This window comes from Alligator mississippiensis, chromosome 3, assembly GCF_030867095.1.
Source record: "Alligator mississippiensis isolate rAllMis1 chromosome 3, rAllMis1, whole genome shotgun sequence".
NCBI lineage: Eukaryota > Metazoa > Chordata > Crocodylia > Alligatoridae > Alligator > Alligator mississippiensis.
Window position 1 is genome coordinate 155,262,027 of NC_081826.1, and position 20,783 is coordinate 155,282,809.

The following is a 20,783-nucleotide window of genomic DNA, read 5'->3' on the forward strand; positions in this document are numbered from 1 at the left end:
CGTTGTATGGAGAGGAGGTCTCCTTCTCTTCCAAAGCTTCAAGATGGCAGTGGGGGTGAGGAGGTAGGGAGTAGATGTTCCTTTCTGCCTTGGTGGGGCAGCACAGTCTCCTTTTTTTTCCTTCTCACAGGAGCAGGAAAGAATCTCCTCCCTTCAGGAGCAGCAGAGAAGGCAGCTGGAGTTCTCTCTCTCTCGCTCTCTCTCCCCTTTTTTTTTAAATTAAAGCTCAGGGCCTAACATCATTATGTGACCTCAGCAGTGGAAACTCTAGACATTGGGCTTACAGTATCTCTGCCTCAGTCTAGTCCTATAAATCTTATAGTCCAAGACAGTCCTGTAACAGGGCACACAGTCACCATGACTGTATGCAAAGGGATTTGAGGCCAAAAGCATGAATAAATAAGCTGCTGCCTTTTAAATTTTTCATCTTCAAAATCTTAATATTATGAATTATTTCTTCATGGTGAGTTATAAATTAATGACACTGCTAATAACTCTTTATCATTTTCAGGGTGTCTTGATGTTCACATTAACCCAGAAGCTTGGGAAGGCTATGATTCTGAGCTTTCATATCATTCAAGCCAAGTTGAAGAAGAAAAAAAGGAAGGCTTAACAAAAGGTCCCTGGGACACAAGGCTGAGCATGTTTCAGAAACTAATTATTGTGAAATGTTTTATGGAAGAAAAGGTATGTTTTTCACTGAAATCCAACTGTGGAATAATTTTATTCCACTTGAAAGCTTGCAAGAATTTAATTTGTAGGATAGTTTGCTTTAAACTAAAGTGTGCTATTTGGCCATGAGCTCAGGAGGGGCTGAAGGATGTTTCCAAAGGAAGGAAACAGTAGACTGGCCTGCCTCTTTCCCTGTAGAGCAATATGAGTGGCATTCTGTTCCTTTTCTGGTCATTTAAATGTCTAGATTTAGTCATCTACATCAGCGATGTCAAACAAATCTGGTTCCAGGGGCCCCATCAGGCCCACAGACTGGCTCCCCAATGCTGGATTGAGTATGTGCCCTGGAGCAAATGCCATGTGCCACTGTCACAGAGCACTGAGGTGCCCTGCTCCCAAAGAGGGGAAAACTGCTAGGGAGGAAGCCCTAGCAGGAAATAAGGAGCCCAGCTGTGGGTTGCCAGGGCAACCAGGGAAGGTCAGCTGACCATAAGGGACAGGGCCTGGCTCCCTTATAAACCCTAGGGGCTGGGGCTAGAGGCAGTGCCCTGTCAGCTGCCAAAGAGGAAGGACATCTCTGCCCTGGGAGAGAGGGGAAACCTGATACAGGAGCTGCATCCAGCATTGCTGAGAGTTAAGGGTCACTGGTAGGACCGAATGTTGTTTGGGCTGGTTGGCTTCTGTTTCTGTTATAGCCGAAGGGCTTGCATTTATGTTGTTGTTTATGACCAGTGGTTTGGGAGAGGCTATTAGGGGTTGGAGGAGGCCTCATAGGGAACTCACAGAGGAGTGTGAGGACCCCAGTGCCAGTGAGGGTGCAGCGTTCGGGGTGCATAGGCCCCAGCCCTAGAGAAGGGCAGTTGAGACTCCCCAGAGAGGGGGCATTACTGAGAGGCCCTAGTGAGGGCCTGGTGAGCCCCAGGGAGGGGGCGGCCTTATTGAGAAGCCCAGTGCGGGCATGTTGAGCCCAGAGAGGGCGGCTTGACAGAGAAGGCCCCGAGAGAGGGCGGCTTGACAGAGAAGGCCCTGAGAGGGGGCAGCAGTATTGAGGAGCGCCCTGAGAGGGGGCAAAAGCCCCAGAGAAGGGGGCAGTTACTGAGAAGCCCCAATGCAGGTGTGGTGAGCCCCGGGGAGGGGGCGGCACTACCAGGGAGCCCCAGAGAGGGGGCAGTTGCCGAAAAGCCCCAGAGAAGGGGGATCATTATTAGGGAGCCCCAGAAAGGGGGCGGCGTAACTGAGGAGGCTCAGAGGACAAAAAGGGCATAATTAGAAGCATCTATTCCATCGGTGAGTTGTGGACTGTGGTGTAGGGGAGGAAACAGAACCGCAGATAGCGCCCCCTGGCAGCGGGGCAGTACAAGGGCAGCCTCCCACTAATTAACACCAATTAATTAATTTACAACAAGGCATGGCAGGTGAGTAGGCGGGCGGTTGCCCCCCCGGAACAGGTGTGCAGGCCACGTTTAGGTCAGCCCACACCGTGTACCTGTCACAGCCATGCATGTCCCAAAGTGTCCAGTCCAGGGCAACACTACATGCAGCATCTGTTCCAGGACAACGCTGCATGCCACACATGCCCCAGGCACTCTGGGACCATGCCACCCACAGCACCTGTTTCAGCACAGGTCCAGTCCATGTCACATCCAGCACTGTCCTGGACGAGCTGGGGCAGGCACTGCATGCATTGCAGTGCCCATGCTGGGTGGTCTGGAACCGTACCAGCTGCTCTGGGACCACACAATCCATGCTGCCCACTCCAGGAGTGTACTGCCTACTCTGGGACCACACTGGCTGCTCCAGCACCACTCCAGGACGTGTACTAGAAATGTCATGGAGCAGACACATGGTCTCAGAGTGGCTGGAATGGACAATACTTGCTGCCTGTGAGTCAACTTTAAGACCCACAGGCAGTAGCAGGAACTGGATGATAGAGTTCCACAGGCCATTTCTTTGACACCCCTGATCTATTTGACATTTTTGGCACTTGCACACAAGTAGGAATTCTATTTCTGGCTGCATAGCCCTGTGCATGTAGATTAGTACTCAAACTTTTTAGGATCAAGGTACCCCTCCTTAGGCATAAGGCACCACTAAGAAATTGATAACTTGTGTTTTTCATTCATTTTTTAACTACAGAAAAATAATAAGACAATCCCTCTATTGCAAAGAACTCAAAGACTGTAACACAATGTTTTTAACACTACGGATTCCTATTTGAAATCTCTGGGCTTATCTTGTGAATCATGTTTGCATATCTAACAGTCCTAATGTTGTGTGCTACTTCAGTACCCTTGACAGGATTTCAAGGAACCCCAGAATGTCACAGTGCCATGGTTGAGAATCACTGATATAAATGGAACTTAGTTATATTACCAGGGAAGAGTATAAAAGTATCACAGTGGCATGCAGGGAGAAAACAAGGAAGGTTGAGGCACAATTTGAGATGAAAGTGGCAAGGGCTATAAAAGGCCACAAAAAGGGATTCTACACCTCTGTCAGCGTAAGAGGACCATCAAAGGAATTGTAGGTCTCTTATGGAATGAAGAATGCAATCTAGTGATGAATGATATACAGAAGGCTGAAGTATTTAATGCCTTTTTTACATTAGTCTTCATGAATAAATCTGCTACCAGATGACAAGCAAAGATTAGGAAGGAGACAAACAGCCTGAGTAGTGGAAGCACAGGTTAGGGATTACTTAGAGAAGTTAGGTGTTTTCAAGTCAGCAGAGCCAGACGGGATGCACTCTAGAGTGCTGAAGGAATTGGCTAAGGTACTTTCAGAGCTGTTGACTATAATCTTTTTGAATATGTGGAAGCCAGGTGAGGTCCCAGATAATTGGAAAAGAGCAAATATAGTGCCCATCTTTAAGAAAGGGAAGATGGAGATTGCAAGGAATTACAGAGCAGTTAGCCTGACCTCAGTACCTGGACAGATCATGAAGCAGGTCCTCAAGGAATTTATTTCAAAGCACCCAGAGGAAAATAAGGTAATCAGGAATAGCCAGCACGATTAACCAAGAGTTAATCATAGCTAACAAACTTGATTTTCTACTACGATACTTGGAGACGCACCGATACATTGGTCCGATATTGGGTTGGGACCAATATAAAGAAAATTGATTGCATCAGAGACTGGCCAGATGTGACTAATAATTTGGCTGATAAATGCCCTTGCATAGACACAGCTGCAGAGCAGCATGTAGGCAGCGAGGAGCACAGCATGGCAGCTTAGAGAGGAGCACAGCCTGACAGGGAGGAGGCAGCAAGGAGCACAGCCTGGCAGGGGCTGGGGCAAGCGCTGCCCAGACAGGGTGGGGTGGGCACAGGATGGAGCCACGGCTCATCTGGGGGCATGGGGGGGGCAGGGGGAAAAGCTCCTGCTGCTGCACTTGAGTGGGACCAGCAGCTCCCAGACATCTTGCTTGTCTGGGAGGGTGTGTGTGGGGGGGGGGGGGGGATGTGCCTCCAAATTGGGGCAGGATGAGCCGGGAAGAGCCCCGTATGGTCCCAGCTCTACCCTGCAGAGATCTGAGGACACACGCGCCCCCATGTCCCCCGGGACAAGTGGCACGAGCCACTGAACAAGCAGGTGAGTGCTGGGCCAGTGGCGCACAGTGGCGGGAACCACCCCCCTGCCCCCCAGACAAGCGGTAGCTCCTTCCCATACCCGCCCTGGCTGAACAACGCTTGCCTCAGCCCCAGCCCCACTCCTCCCTCATTGCAGGGGCCTTGATCTGCACCCCCACATCCCTTCTCATCCCCCTCCCCTTCTGCCACACCGTCCTTACCAGCTGCATGCAGCTCTCCAAACTGCCAGGCTGGTAACAGAAATCCAATTAGTATTGGCTGATATGCCTCCTTAAAAATCGGCTATCAGTATCATCCCCAAAAATCTCTATTGGTGCACCTCTAATGATACTATGATAATGTGATAGGCTGTGTGAATGGGGGGAGTATAACAGAGAGCCAGAGACTCCTGTTACTTTAAGGGGAAAGTGGCAGGTTAAGCGTGCTGTGTGGAGCATGCAGTGGAGCAAGCAAGCCAGAGACAAGGATAGCCACCCTACAGGGGTAATTCCTATCCTGGAGCTAGCTGTACTGCAGCTAGCCAAGGGACAGACCTTCAGGCAGCCCAGAAGTAAAGGTGGCAAGCTACCGCAGAGGAGGGCAGGTTGTCCATTAAGCCAAGGGGCCATTAATTTCTGGGCTGGGACATTGGGTGGGACATGAGCCAGGACTTTGTGCCTTTGGCTTGATAAGTGTTTCTTTGGTTTGCTGTGTGTTTTGGGTGTGTGCTCTGAGCACCTGGGAGTGCTGCCAGCTGAGTGGTTGATGACTGTGTTTGACAAAAGGCCTAACAAGTGGGTGTAGCCAGTCCAGGCCAATGAGAGTAAAAGGAGACTCCCCAAGCCAGTGAACAGGGACAGCAAACAGGGAAGTTTGCAAGCAGTTCACAGGTCAGTTTGCTGGCCTGCTTCTTGAAGGAAAGTTTTTAAGGCAAGTTCTTTAATTAAGAGTAACTAAGCTAGATACTTAGCATAAGGAGCTAAAACTCAGCAGTTACATCCATATGTAAGTCCCTTATTTAACTGAAGACCAGAGTGAGTGTGGAGTGTACCAAGGAGTTTGCTCAGAATTTCTCTGACCTTCCTACACTGTAAGCTAGGTGAGAAGTGGGTTAGCAGGAAAAAGGGAACCATTCAGGACCAAGGAGCAGTGAACAGATCAGCTTGCAGAGTAGTTTGCTAGGGAAGGTCTGCTGAAGAGAAGGGCAGGAAGAGGTAGGCAGTAGATTTGAGACCCATGGCAGGAGGATGTTGCGATGCCAGAGCCAGTGCCACTGCCAGCTTTTCCTCTATTTACACCTGTGAGATGTTTGTCCAGGTAGGACCACTCACCATTGAGTATTTCTCCCAGGTCCTGGTTTGACACTGTGGAGACTGCAGCTTGCAGGTTCCTTCCAATGACAGCCAGGTTGGGGAGTGCCAGTAGTGTGAGCAGTGCCTCCTGGTGGTGTCCTTCAGGGAGCAGGTAAGAGAGTTATAGGCAGACATGGCAAGGCTCTGAAGCATCCTCAGCCATGAGGACTTCATTAAGTCAGTGCTGGAAGAGATCTCTGGGGCTGGGGAGGAAGGACTGCCAGAGGCAAGGCTGAAGAAGGAAGAGAACATGGACTCCCAGGAAGGTGGAAGCTGGAAGCTTGAGACAAACTCTCAAGCCTGTGGCAGCAAGCAGAAATCTTCATTTCCACCTGCAACAGAGAAGGAGCACATTCTGTCAGCAGAAGCCAGGGCAGGCTTCCCCACGGTTGGAAGGATCGAGACCACTGCCATCAAGAGGAAGCAACAGGTGGTGGTGTTTGGCAATTCCCTTCTGTGGGGTACAGAGTCATCCATCTGTCAGCCTGACCTATTGTCTTGCCCTGAGCTCAGATCAAAAGATGTCATGAAAGGATTACCAAGACTTATCCAGCCCTCTGACTACTACTCCATGTGCTCATCCATGTGGCCACCAATAATACAGCCAGAGGTGACCCTGAACAGATCAAAAGTGACCACAGGGCTCTGGGTGCAAGGGTGAAGGGGACAAGGGCTCAGGTAGTATTCTCAGTCTGTCCAGTCAAGGGAATGGCCCAGGACACATCCTGCAGATCAGTGCTTGGCTGCATAGATGGTGTTGCCAGCAGGACTTTGGCTTCTTCGACCACAGGACATTCATAGATGTTAGGGTCGGAAGGGACCTCAATAGATCATCGAGTCCGACCCCCTGCATAAGCAGGAAAGAGTGCTGGGTCTAGATGACCCCAGCTAGATACTCATCTAACCTCCTCTTGAAGACCCCCAGGGTAGGGGAGAGCACCATCTCCCTTGGGAGCCCGTTCCAGACCCTGGCCACTCGAACTGTGAAGAAGTTCTTCCTAATGTCCAATCTAAATCTGCTCACTGCTAGCTTGTGGCCATTGTTTCTTGTAACCCTCGGGGGCGCCTTGGTGAATAAAACCTCACCAATTCCCTTCTGTGCCCCCGTGATGAACTTATAGGCAGCCACAAGGTCGCGCCTCAACCTTCTCTTGCGGAGGCTAAAAAGGTCCAGTTTCTCTAGTCTCTCCTCATAGGTCTTGGTCTGCAAGCCCTTAACCATACGAGTGGCCCTTCTCTGGACCCTCTCCAGGTTATCCACATCCCTCTTGAAGTGCGGCGCCCAGAATTGCACGCAGTACTCCAACTGCGGTCTGACCAGCGCCCGATAGAGGAGAAGTATCACCTCCTTGGATCTATTCGTCATGCATCTGCTGATACACGATAAAGTGCCATTGGCTTTTCTGATGCCTTCGTCACACTGCCAACTCATGTTCAGCTTGGAGTCCACTAGGACTCCAAGATCCCTTTCCACCTCTGTGCCACCCAGCAGGTCATTCCCTAGGCTGTAGGTGTGCTGGAATTTTTCCTCCTTAGGTGCAGCACTTTGCATTTCTCCTTGTTGAACTGCATTCTGTTGTTTTCTGCCCATTTGTCCAACCTGTCCAGGTCTGCTTGCAGCTGTTCCCTGCCCTCTGGTGTGTCCACTTCTCCCCACAGTTTTGTGTCATCTGCGAACTTGGACAGAGTACACTTCCCTCGTCCAAGTCGCTGATGAAGACATTGAAGAGTATTGGTCCAAGGACCGAGCCCTGCGGGACCCCACTGCCCACACCCTTCCAGGTTGAAACCGACCCATCCACCACGACACTCTGGGTGCGACCCTCTAGCCAATTTGCCACCCACCGGACTGTGTAGTCATCCAAGTCACAGCCTCTTAACATGTTCACCAGTATGGGGTGGGATACCGTATTGAAGGCCTTCCTTAAGTCTAAGTATACGACATCCACCCCTCCTCCTGTGTCCAGGCGTTTCGTAACCTGGTCATAAAAAGAGACTAGATTAGTCAGGCATGATCTATCTGCTATGAACCCGTGCTGGTTCCCCCTCAGCATAATTTGTCCTGCCGGGCTCTCAAATGTGATCCTTAATAATTTTTTCAAAGACTTTGCCAAGGATGGAGGTGAGACTGACTGGCCTATAGATGCCCGGGTCCTCCTTCCTCCCCTTCTTGAAAATGGGGAACACATTGGCCCTTTTCCAGTCCTCCAGGACTTGGCCCATGCACCACGAGTGTTCAAATATTCCCGCCAGTGGCTGTGCAATGATGTCGGCCAGTGCCTTCAGCACCCTCGGATGGAGCTCATCCGGGCCTGCCAACTTAAAGGCATCCAGTTCTTCCAAGTGATTCTGCACCATCTCAGGGTCTACGCATGGTAGTCTGGTGCCTTGCTGCTGCCTCTCTACAACCCCAGTGAGAGACTTGTCGTGCCCCTCGCTTAGGAACACTGACGCAAAGAACTCATTGAGGAGTTCAGCCTTGTCCCCCCTGTCCATCACCAATTGCTTATGCCCATTTAGTAGAGGTCCTATTCCACCCTGGGCCTTCCTTTTACTCCCTATATATGTAAAAAAACAATTTCTTGTTGTCCTTTACTTGGGATGCCATCCTCAGCTCCATGGTAGCTTTGGCCTGTCTAACTGCCTCCCTACAAGCGCGAGCAGAGGAGGTATATTCATCTTTGGTGATCTCTCCCTGTTTCCACTTTTTATGTGCTCCCCTTTTGGCCCTTAGGCTGCCCTGGATTTCTCTGGTCAGCCAAGGAAGCCTCTTGGCCCCTTTCCCCCTTTTTCACCGCATCCAGATCATCTCCCTCTGTGCCTGAAGGATCATTTCCTTAAGGCACAGCCACCCTTCCTGGGCTCCCATCTCTTAAAAACTCCTACTCCGCAGTGCGTCCTTGACTAAACTCCTGAGTTCATTGAAATCCGCTTTCCTAAAGTCTAGCACTTTCACCCTACTAGTTACCTTACCCACTCGATGTCTTATGAAGAATTCTATTATTAGGTGATCACTGTCCCCCAGATGGCCACCGATCTATAGGTCCCCTACCATGTCATCCCCTGTTGCCAATACCAGATCCAGTATGGCATTCCCCCTAGTGGGACCATGTACCTCCTGTGTCAGGTGGAGGTCCTGTACACAGGTTAGAAACCTGTGTGAACTGTGGGACTTTGCCGTCTGCGTCTCCCAGCAGATGTCTGGGTAGTTTAGGTTCCCCATAACTACCGCCTCGTTTTAGCTTTTATGGTCTCCGAGATTTGCCTCAGGAGCCCCGAATCTCTTTCTTCCCCTTGATGTGGGGGTCTGTAGCAGACCCCTACCACCAAATCCCTTTCTCCTTGCCCCCCATGTAGCCTAACCCACAATCCTTCTACTTCCTCATCCTTCGATTCCGTCTTGATGAGGGTTGATGTATATTGCTCATTGACATAGAGCGCAACCCCTCCCCCTTTTTTCCCCACCCTGTCCTTTCTGTACAACCTATAACCCTCAATATGTACCGCCCAGTCGTGGGATGAATACCACCAGGTTTCTGTTAGCCCTACTAAGTCATAGGTGTCTTGTGCAAGCAGGAGCGCTAGTTCATCCTGCTTGTTCCTCATGCTCCTAGCATTAGTATATAGGCACTTGAGCCCTGCAACTGGTGCCTTTGCTGCCCCCCCCCCCCCCCGCTCCGAATCCCAAGGGACCTCTTATTTCTTACCTTCTCATTGCTTACCTGTGCTGTAGTACTGGCCGCCCCGCGTCTTGCAGGTTCCCAATGTTCTCCTTCTTCAGGCTGGGCTGTCCTTGTGGGTGCCACATGGTTTCGTGGTCCACAGCTTCCCCCGCCCTCATCTTCCCCTCCCCCTGAAGAGCCTAGTTTAAAGCCCGCCAGAGGAGATCTGCCAACCTAGAAGAAAACACACGCTTACTTTTGGGGGACAGGTGAAGCCCATCCCAACTGAGCATGTCCCTCGTCGTAATGTGCGGGTCGTTGTCCAGGAAGCCGAAGCCTGCCTCAAGACACCACTGCCGAAGCCGCCAGTTGGTCTCTGTGATGCAGTTCTCATGCTGTCTTCCGCGTCCATTCACTAGTAGGATGGAAGAGAATACCACCTGTGCACCGAACTCCCTCAGCATGCCACCCAGAGCACTGTAGTCCGTCATCAGGTGATTGGGGGCTCTCCTGGCCGCGTCATTAGTACCCACATGGACTAGGACCATGGGGTAGTAATTGGTGGGCTTGATCCTGGCCCGGATTACTTCCGTCACATCCCGAATCTTTGCTCCAGGCAGGCAGTAGACCTCTCGTGTTGAGGGGTCCTGGCGACAGATGGGCCCTTCCGTACCTCTCAGGATGGAGTACATTGTTCCAAGACGGACTGTTAGGAAGAGATGGGATCCACCTGATGAAGTGAGGAAAAAGCATCTTTACAGACAGGCTCACTAACCTAGTGAGGAGGGCTTTAAACTAGGTTTGGTGGGATATAAAGACCAGAGCCCTGAGGTAAGTGTGGAAGTGGGTGACCTAAAGAAAGAAAGCACAAGCAGGAGGGAGCAACAGGGGAGGCCTTCTCATTCTTCTTGAGAAAGTAGGGCAATCAGCTAGTTACCTCACATGATTGTACACAAATGCATGGAGCTTGGAAAACAAGCAGAAAGAATTGGAAGGCCTTGCCCCGTCATGGAACTGATGTGACTGGAATAATAGAGACTGTGGGATAGGTTGCAACTGGATGAGCTATAAACTGTTCAGGAAGGATAGGCACGGGAGAAGAGGCGATGAAGTTGTGAAAGAGCTTTATGATTGCTCAGAGGTACAGTATGAAATTGGAGATAGGCCTGTTGAAAGTGTCTGGGTTAGGGTCAGAGGGGAGAGCAACAAGGGTGATGGCATGGTGAGTGTCTGCTGTAGACTACCAGACCAGGAGGACAAGGTGGATGAGGGTTTCTTCAAACAGATAGCAGAAGTTTCCAGATCACAGGCCCTGGTTCTTATGGGGGATTTCAATCCCCCATGACATCTGGGAGGGTAATTCTGGAGTGCCCAGGCAATCTAGAAAGTGTTTGGAAAGCGTTGGAGACAACTTCCTGATGCAAGTGTTGGAGAAGCCAGCCAGAAGCTGTGCTCTTCTTGCCCTGCTGCTCACAAAAGAATTGGTGGGGAATGTAGTAGTGGATGGCAACTTGGACCACAGTGACCACAGGATCATTGATTTTTAGGATCCTGAGGAAAAGAGGGAAGGAGAGCAGTGGAGTAAGGACCCTGAACTTCATAAAAGCAGACTTTGACTTGCTTAGGGACCTGATGGGCAGGATCTCCAGGGAGGCCAGTCTGTGGGGAAAGGAGTCCAGGAGAGCTGGCTGTACTTTAAAGAAACCTTACTGAGGATGCAGGAATGAACCATCCTAATGTGCAAGAAGACTAGCAAGTATGGCAGAAGACCAGCTTGGCTTAGCAGGGAACTCTTCAGTGAGCTAAAACACAAAAAGGAAATTTACAAGAAGTGGAAGCTTGGACAAACAACTAGGGAGGAGTATAAGAGCATGGCTTGGGCATGCAGAGATGTAATCAGGAAGGCCAGAGTGCAGTTGGAGTTGCAGCTAACAAGCAATGTGAAGGGTAGCACAAAGGGTTTCTACAAATATGTCAGCAACAAAAGGAAAATCAGGGAGGTGTGGGTCCCTCACTGAATGGGGGAAGCAACCTAGTGTCAGATGATGTGGAAAAGGTTGAACTACGCAATGCCTGTTTCACCTCAGTCTTCGCAGGCAATGTCAGCTCCCAGACTACTGCACCTGGCAGCACAGTTTCAGGAGGTGATGAGCAGCCAACAGTGGTGAAAGAAGGAAATATAAGGAAATATTTAGAAAACCGGGATTTGTACAAGTTCATGGGGGAACATTTGTTCACCAGGGCACCCCAAGGGATGACAAGGTTGAACAGTTATAAACTCCTGCAAAACCGTTTCGGGCTGGACATAAGGAATAACTTCTTTACTGTCCGAGCCCCCAAGGTCTGGAATAGCCTGCTGCCGGAGGTGGTTCAAGCACCTACTTTGAACGCCTTCAAGAGAAACCTGGATGTCTTTCTTGCTGGAATCCTATGACCCCAGCTGAAGTCCTGCCCGTGGGGCAAGGGGCTGGACTCGATGATCTTCCAAGGTCCCTTCCAGCCCTAATGTCTTGAAATCTATGGGGCTGGACACAATATACCCAAGGAGGTTGAGGGAGATGGCTGCTGTGATTGTAGAGCAGCTGGCCATTATTTTTGAAAACTCATGGTGATCAGGAGAGGTGCTAGATGATTAGTAAAGAGCAAATATCATGCTCTTCTTCAAGAAAGGAAAGAAGGAAGGCCTGGGGAACAACAGGTCAGTCAGCCTCATTTTAGTCCCTGGAAAAATCATGGAGCAGGTTCTAAAGGAATCCATTTCTAAGCATTTGGAGGAGAAGAAGGTGATTAGGAACAGTCAGCATGGATTCACCAAGGGCAAGTCAGGCCTGACCAACCTGATGACCATCTATGATGAGATGACTGGCTCTGTGGATGTGGGAAGAGCAGTGGAGGTGATATACCTTGACTTTAGCAAGGCTTTCGATACAGCCCCCTACAACATTCTCACAAACAAGCAAAGGAAATATGGGCTCAATGACTGGACTGTAAGGTGGATAGAAAACTGGCTGAATCATCAGGCTCAAAGAATAGTAATCAATGGCTTGGTGTCTTGTTGGAAGCAGGTCTTAAGTAGGGTGCCCCGGGGCTGATCCTGAGCCCAACTTTGTTCAATATCTTAACCAGAGATCTCAAAGATGGGATGCAGTGCATCCTCAGCAAGTTTGCAGGTGACACCAAGCTGGGCAGAGCAGTTGGTACGCTGGAGGGTTCAGAGAGATCTAGACAAACTGGAGGATTAGACCAAAAGAAATCTCACGATGCTCAATAAGGAGAAGTGCAAAATCCTGCACTTAGGATGGAACAGTCCCATGCATCAGTACAGGCTGGGGGCCAACTAGCTTGGCAGCAGCTCTGCAGAAAAGGACCTGGGGGTTACAGTGGACAATAAACTGAATATGAGCCAACAGTTTGGCATTGTTGCAAAGGAGGCTAACTGCTTACTGGGCTGCATTAGGAGTGCTGTCAGGAGACTGAGGGAAGAAATTCTTCCCCTCTATTTGGCACTAGTGAGGTCACATCTGGAGTCCTGTGTCCAGGTTTGCCCCCCACTACAGAAAGGATGTAGGCAGATTGGAGAGAGTTCAGCAGAGGGCAGTTTAAAATGGTTAGAGGTCCTGGGGAACATGTCTTCCTAGGAGAGGCTGAGGGAACTGGGTTTATTTAGTCTGGAGAGAAGACTGAGAGGGGGCTTAATAGCAACCTTCAGCTACCTGAAGGGTGGTTCCAATTGTCAGTGGTGGCAGGTAACAGGAGAAGGAGAAATGGTCTCAAGTTGCAGTAAGGGAAATTTAGATTAGATATTAGGAAAAATTCTCTCACTAGGAGGGTGGTAAAGCACTGGAGCAAGTTACCCAAAGAGGTTGTGGAATCTTCATCCTTAGAAGTTTTTTAAGACTTGGGTAGACAAAGCCGTGGCTGGGATGATCTAGTTGAGGATGGTCTTGCTTTGAGCAGGGACTTGGACTAGATGACCTCCTGACCTTCCAACCTTAATTTTCTACGATTCTCTGAAAGGAAGTGGTTGGGCTTAGGCTACATAAGCCCAGTGCCTGAAACCAGATGGGCAATCTGGCCCTGCATTTTACAGAGAAAGGAGCTCCCGAGGAGAGGGGATGCAGGAGACAGACTGGCAGACACCCAAGCTACCTGGGAGAGCATGAGGGAGAGTGCTAAGGGAGAAGGAAGTATGGCTTTGACCCAGCATTGTGTTGCACTTTAGTTTGGAGGCATTTTGCTTGTATTTATGTTGCATTTAAGTTTGACTGAAGGACCAGGTTGTGTCTGAAGGGGAGGATGGAAGCCACAGAGGGATGCCTGACTTCCATTCTGATAGCAGCCTAGCCTGGGGTCTGGGTCCCAGAGATATCCAGGCTGGTGCAGAGCTACGACTTAGGCCAAGGCCAGAAGGGCTAAGGGCACACATAGTGAAGGCAGCTTGGCCTGGGTTTACGAACCCAGAATACTGAGGGCTGGTATGAAGCAACAGCAGCCAACCTGGAACCAGGGGCCCAGGCAGCTGATGGAGTTAGGCCAAGGCCAGGAGGGTTAAGGCCATGGTAGTGAGGTTAAAGCCAGGAAAGAGTTGAAACCTGAACAGGCTTAGGCAAAGAGGACTAAAGCTTGGTAAAAAGGGCTGAAGCCCAAAAGGGGCAGAAGCTAAACTACGACCAGGGTCCCAGGGAGAAGAGAGAGTCTTGCCAGAGCCAGGGTCCCAGCAGGCTGAGTGGACTGTGACAGACAGGGCCTGGGGACACAGTGGATGGAACCCAAAGTAATACCTGTAAGGCATGGTAATGTCTGCAGGGGAGGATGGAGGCTATGAATATACCCCTTAAGACAACTTGTTCCCTGAGCCACTGGTTGAGCCAGGAGAGCCACAATTTAGTGCCTGAGGGGCAAGACTAGGGCCAGCTAGGCAAAGAAAGTACCAGCTGGCTAAGATAAACTAAGGCTCACTCTGGGACTATGGGGCAACCTTCCTAAACACTAAGTTCCATCAAGATATTGCATGTGAAGGCAAAAGGCAAGGTAGTCAAAGGAGCTGGAGTGAGGCAGAAGTCACTTGGGCATCAGAGGGTGTCCCACCCCTGAGGGCCAGGTCCCACTACAGGAAGATGTGATATACCTTGACTTGGGCAAGGCTTTAGAGACCATCACCCGCAACATTCTCATTAATATGCTAAAATAATAATGGAGTAGATGATGGTACTGTAAGGTTAGTACATAACTGGTTGGATCATTGTGTTCAAGGAGTAGTCATCATGGTTCTGTGTTTAATTGAGAGGATGTTTTGAGGTGCTTTTCTCAGGGGGTCTGTTCTCAGTCCAGTGATATTGTTAAACAATAAAAATGATCTGGATGATGACGGGATTGAGTGCATGCTTAGCAAATTTGTGGAGGACACCAGTTTGGGTGTAGTTGCAGTCATTCTAGAGGGTATGTCTAGGATCCAGCGTGGACTTATCAATCAAATAAAATTCAACAAGTACAAGGGCCAAGTCCTGCACTTACAACAAAATAATCCCATGCACAAATACAGATGAGGAATGATTGACTAGGCTGAAATACAGCAGAGAATGACCTGGGGGTTACAGTGGAACATAAGGTGAATATAAGTCAACTGCGTGCTCTTGTTTAAAAATAATAATAATAAGCCAATAGCATACCAGGTTCAATTAACAGGAGTCTCTCTTGTAAATCAAGGGAAGCGATTCTTCTCTGTTTGGCACTAATGAGGCCTCATCTGGAATTCTACATCCAGTTTTGGGTCCCACGCTTCAAGAAAGATATGAACAGATTAGACAGACTCAAAAAAGAGAACAACAAAATGATTAAAAATCTGGAAAAAATGATTTATGAGGAAAGCCTGTAGGAACTAGCATTATTTAGTCTGGAAAAAAATATGTAGCTGTGGAACTGGGGATCAGATCCCAATAATGCCATATTGTCAGTGTAGGGGTAGCTCAGGATCACAATCCTGGGTTCCCTGTACCAACAGAGGTGTCTGTCCATTTGGAAGCCCAGGTCAATAGACCATGGCTCCCAGCTGTGGGAGCGAGTGGACCCCAGAAGTGGCAAGCTGGCCACAAGTTCAATTTATGGCATGTTGGGAACCATCTACAATTTTATTACACATACATTTTGTAATAACTTTGTGGCTTATTCCCTGTTTTATGGTGCCGTTAATTGAATGAACCTATGGCTAGGTTAATTACTTAAGATGTTAATGACATCCTAAGTGTAACGTGCGCCATGGGCCCAGGGAGTAGGATTAAGAGCAATGGCCACAAACTGCAGCAGAGAAGATTAAGGATGAAGATTAGAGTTTCTAACTATTAGGGTAGTTAGACATTGGAACAGGCTACCTAGAAAAGCTGCAGAATCTCCATCTCTGGAAGTTTTCAAGGACAAGTTAAACAGACCCTAGACTGGTTTGGTCAGCAATGATCCTGATTCAAGCACATATGGTCCTGCTTTCCATCCCTACTTTCCTATGATTGCATATGTACACAAACTGTGCATGTGGAACAGGTTATGCACTGACTGTGTTCATAGCCAGGGCATAAATGCCACCCTCCCTTGTGGATTCATACTGTAGCTAGGGCACTCTCCTGGCAAGGCAGAGAAGCTGAGTTCTAGGCCGTACTGCACCCAGAGCAGGTTTGAACCTAGAACTCTGAATTCTCAACACAGTATTTTAGCCAGCACACCACAGGTCACCCATTATCCAGTGCCTTCTCTGGCACTCCTTTTGAAACAGTCCCCTAGCCCAGCCAGTGAGAAAGGCATATGGGAGATATGTAGGGCCAAGAAGAAAAAATCAAACCAGAGAGTATGCATATCAGTGAGAGGATTACTGGCCTAAAAGAGAAGGAGTCCTGGGTTCTAGCCTGAGTGTTTGCTCCCAATGAAGGGCAGAAGCTTCCTCACTGCACTAACCTGTGTCACAACCCGAAGTTGTGATTTTTTTGTTTGTGTGTGCTTCGGCACTGCTAAATTATTTGTCCCGCTAAATTGAAGCTTCTTTGCACGGTGGAGTTTTCTGCTGCAGAAGAGAACCCCGGTGCAACGGAGAATTTCCCACCAATTTGTAGCTTTCTTTGCATGGTGCATTTCTTTTGCATCTAAGAAATGCACAGTGCAAGGAGTTCCTGCCATTTGTATGAAGATTCGTGCCACATTATTGGCCGATTCTAATATATGCACACGTGACAGCTAGCGATTTGGCTTGCTAGCTGTTTAAAGAGCTTGGGTGGTTTCCGCCCAAGTTGGAGAGAAATCAGTTGGAGAGACAGCAATTGGAGTTCGAGAGAGAGGGAGATCATGAAGATCTCTAAGTGCTGCGGATCCTTACGGACCCAACGCATTTCTTAAGAAGGCAATAGAGGCCTGAACAACCTCTAGCCTCTCCCCGTCGCCGATAAATTCCTAGACGTATCCCTTCCTGTACGAGAAAGTACCGAACCCGGGGAGCTTCAACAACTCCGGGGAAAAGAACGAATTGTCATAGTCCTCTAACGAGGATTTAAGCAGAGCTGAACCTTGAAACTGTCCAGCCTACACCACGACCATCTTTGGTGTAAGTAAACAATCTTTAAATCAACCACTACGCGTCCGTGACTAATTCTAGCTCACCACCGGTCTTCTCCGACCCTGCGTGCCCGGGCTGCTGGCCACAGCCCGTGTGCGTAAAGATGGGCCCGGCTTGCCCCCGGCCCGCACAACCTGCATCCATTTTTTCCAATGTTCATAGTGGCTCAGCTTAAAAAAAAGTGCTGCAGGAGGACACACATAATGCCTGACCTATGGCATGCTAGCTAGAGCTCTGTGCTGGGAAGTCGGAGACACCCAGATTCAGACCCTCTGGGCAAAGTTGGGGGAATGCTAGAATTCAAGCTCTCCGGTTTCCCAGAGAAGAGACCTAGCTACTCACTTCCCATCTTTTCATCCCAATAGCTATCTTACTCATTCAGCTCCGTGTGTGTGTGTGTGTGTGTGTGTGTGTAAGTGCTAAAACGTCATGTAGATGATCAAATTTGGGCACTTAGACAAACAGGAAGAGAACAGAAGGCCACTCTGCCCCAACCTGTGTTCCTTCATGTAGAGGGACTGAGACTAGTACTAGCTAATTTGTAGGAAGCTCTTTACATAAGGCATCATCTGCCCCTTTGTATTCATTTATACACTGTGGGCCAAATTCCATTTTACCTGTTGGGCATCTAATTCCACTTACACATTCAAGTGTGATCCTATTCCACCCTGTTCAAGTCCTGAAAATACATTAGTATATCAGTTATTGTGACATACTGTTATTTTACTCTTAAGTCTGAGTCACAAAAAAAAAAAAACCCAGCAAGAAGGAAGACCCACCCACGTTTTGATTTAACAGTTTTTCAGTAAACTGAGCAGAGTAGAATAAAATTTCACTTACGTGCCTAAAAGATGGAATAGAATATGACTCCATCTGAGGCCTGCAAAGTCTAGGAATTTTAAGAGGCAATGGAAATTTTGAATTCAGTGGTTCACGTGCTTGTTTGTATTGATTATGGTTTGTTTTAGTGTGCCAGTTCTTACAATACTGTCTGAACTTCCGGTGTGAATAGGGCTGTGCAAAGCTTCGGTCCTTGATTTGATTCGGTAGAGATTTGGCCCCGTTCGGAGGCCAAATCTCCAAATCCATATTAAATCAGGAGACCCTTTAATCTCTCCAAATCGAATCGGAACCCTCCAAATTGATTCAGAGGGATTCCGAATCATTTGGAGATTCGGACATAGACACAGCTTTAAATGTTTCTTCTACATACTGCTAGGTAGCAGGTGGCTTCTGAATGCTGCGATGGTGGGGTGGGTGGAGCATCCCACAGGAGTGCAGGGGGCTCCCCAGTGCACTTGGCAGCAGACCCAGAAGTGGACTAGAAGCACTTCCGATGCACTTTTGGGTCTGTTGGGGTCACATCGGGGGGCCCCCCGCACCCTGCCCAGCTTGGCGACTGCTGCCTCCTGGGTCTGGGGTGGCTCCTGGGGTCTCCCCATGGCCAATAGCTGAGCTGCGGGGGGCACAGGGGGGCCCCTTGCGTGCTCCACAGTGGACCCAGAAGTGGACAGGAAATACTTCTGGTCTATTTTCAGGCTCACCACTGAGCATGCGGGGGGGCCCCCCATACTCCTGTGGGACACTCCATCTGCCCTAGCATTGCAGTGTTCACGAGCTGCACCTGGTACCTTGAGGTATGTAGAAAAAACATTTAAAGCTATGTCTATGGCCGAATTGCTGATTCTCCAAATCAGCATTGAATCTTCAGATTTGGCTTCAGCTGAATCAAACTGGGGACAGTGATCTGAATCAATGAATCACTAATTTTGGCTTTTCTTTGAGTTAATAAGTTGCTGTGTGTTTTGCTGTTTGTGAGTATGTGAAGGAGGTTGTTTGAAGGGATTACAATAGTTTCAGACTTGCATCTTAGAGCTTTGCTCTATTTTTCACTATTGACTCTACTATTTGTATTATAGCAGTAGGACAGGCCCCAATGGAAACAGGTCTGATTGTGCTAGGTACTGTCCAAACAAATAAAAACTTAAACCTGCAGCCTGGAAGTGCTTATTGTCTAATGTCAACTGACTTTTTCTGTTTGTTTATATAAATTAGTGTGTTTTCATATCTACAGGTTGTCTCTGCACTGACTGAGTTTGTAATAGAAAATCTTGGAAAACAATTCATAGAGAATCCCCCAGTTGACCTGGGAACTCTTTATCAAGACATGTCCTCTTCCACTCCTCTAGTATTTATCTTAAGCACAGGCTCTGATCCCATGGGAGCTTTTCAGAGGTTTGCAAAAGAGCGAGGATATTCAGAACGGTATGAATTACATAACTTTGTTACAGTGAAGAATTAGGATTTTAATGGAAATTAGGCCCCTAATTCTCTTAGGCCTCTTCAAAAATACCAATCTCTGATTTTTCCAGCATATTTATTTTTTTGTTAATTTTCGCTGTAGCACATGCCCCCTGGGTAAAACCCTGGCTATATTGAAGTTAATGAGATTTTTATCGTTATTTTCAATTAAGCTGGAATTTAATTCTTTATATGGGAATATATATTAAAGTTAATTGATGTAGTTCTACAAACTATATACTATACCAGTGTTTCAGTGTGACTTTCAGAGATAGTGTGTTCTTTATGCTGCTATATAGCCTTTCATTTTGAGGTCTAAACGGGTCAAGAAGCCTAACTTTCAACACCCGGGTTTGGACATTTTGGCTAATTTTTTTTTTTAAATATAAATACTGAAATCCTACTGTTTTGAAATTCACTGCATGTTAAAGTATATGCAGTAAGAACTTTAACAGTATTTACTCTATTTCAGACTGGAGTCAATCTCACTAGGGCAAGGCCAAGGACCTATTGCAGCAAAGATGATAAAGGATGCAATGAGAACAGGAAATTGGGTATTTCTGCAAAACTGTCATCTAGCAGTTTCATGGATGTTAGCTATGGAAGAACTTATTAAAAGTTTTACAGAGCCAAGTATGTTATTTTCCTTCTGTGATGAAATAATTAGAAAAGCACAATTCTGATTTGGCCTGCTCTTGGAAAGATATTGCTTATCCCACAGACAAAAAGGGGAAGAACCAAAGAAATGGCCATCTTTAGGATCATGTTTTCTCATCATATTGCATAGGATTCACTCTACTCTTTGCCTAGTTGTGCTCAGTAGTTTATTGCTACTGTTGTTGTTACTATTGTTATTTTCTTCTTTAAGGGCTTTCACTGTAATTTATGACAAATTTTCTTTCGTGAAGGCAGGTCGGCGTTCACATTAAGGAATTTATCCTCAATGCCAACCTCTTACCAAACAGCGAAATTGTATTCTTATTTTACGGAACTTTAGTAGAGGAAGATTTATGTCAGATTCATTTAAATCTTCACCAAACTCCCCCTTCCTAACCTATCAAAGTACTGTAGCATGTACTTGTCTGCACCACCTCCATGCCCTGCCCAGGGATGTCACCAAGGGCACTGTCTTCACTTGATCCTACTCCATGTATGCCAAACCCTAGGAATCGGGTAAGACAGCCTCCTTAGTGCAGCAGTGCGACAGAGAGCCTGAGAGCAGTGCCAAACATATGCTTAGGGCTGCTCTAAGGCAGCTACATTACTTCACTTTCAGGAGTTGTTGCATGTGGAATGGGAGGAAGTTCTTCACCTTGGCACTCCCAGGCATGGCAGGGAGGTGGTGTAGACATCCCCCTGATGTTTACAACTAAAGGTGTTTGGAAGAAGGTAAGTTGGTGAAAGCCAATTGTACTCGAGAGGGCTGGCTAGGCAAACAACAAATGTAGCCTGGCAGTGACTAGGTGCTTGTCTTGTGCATGAAGCCATGGGTATGAACTGTTAGGGTAATGGATATGAATTGTTAGGGGGCTTACATGTTAAGTTCCTTGCAGTACTGTTTTTGTTTCAGCTATGTCATGTGGGTGGCAGATACTAGGGCTGTGCGAAGCTCCGGGTGGTGACTCAATTTAGA

The 20,783-nt window shown here is 48.1% G+C and overlaps 1 protein-coding gene across 2 annotated transcripts in view; it reads left to right on the forward strand.

Moving 5' to 3' along the window:
• DNAH6 (dynein axonemal heavy chain 6) overlaps positions 1-20,783 on the forward strand; it is a 289,163-nt gene that overhangs the window by 210,711 nt on the left and 57,669 nt on the right. For both annotated transcript variants that reach the window (XM_059724560.1, XM_059724561.1), the window contains exons 63-65: positions 512-687; positions 18,924-19,114; positions 19,623-19,783. In XM_059724560.1, coding sequence (XP_059580543.1) covers positions 512-687; positions 18,924-19,114; positions 19,623-19,783 — 528 coding nt within the window. The remainder of the gene's footprint in view (positions 1-511; positions 688-18,923; positions 19,115-19,622; positions 19,784-20,783) is intronic.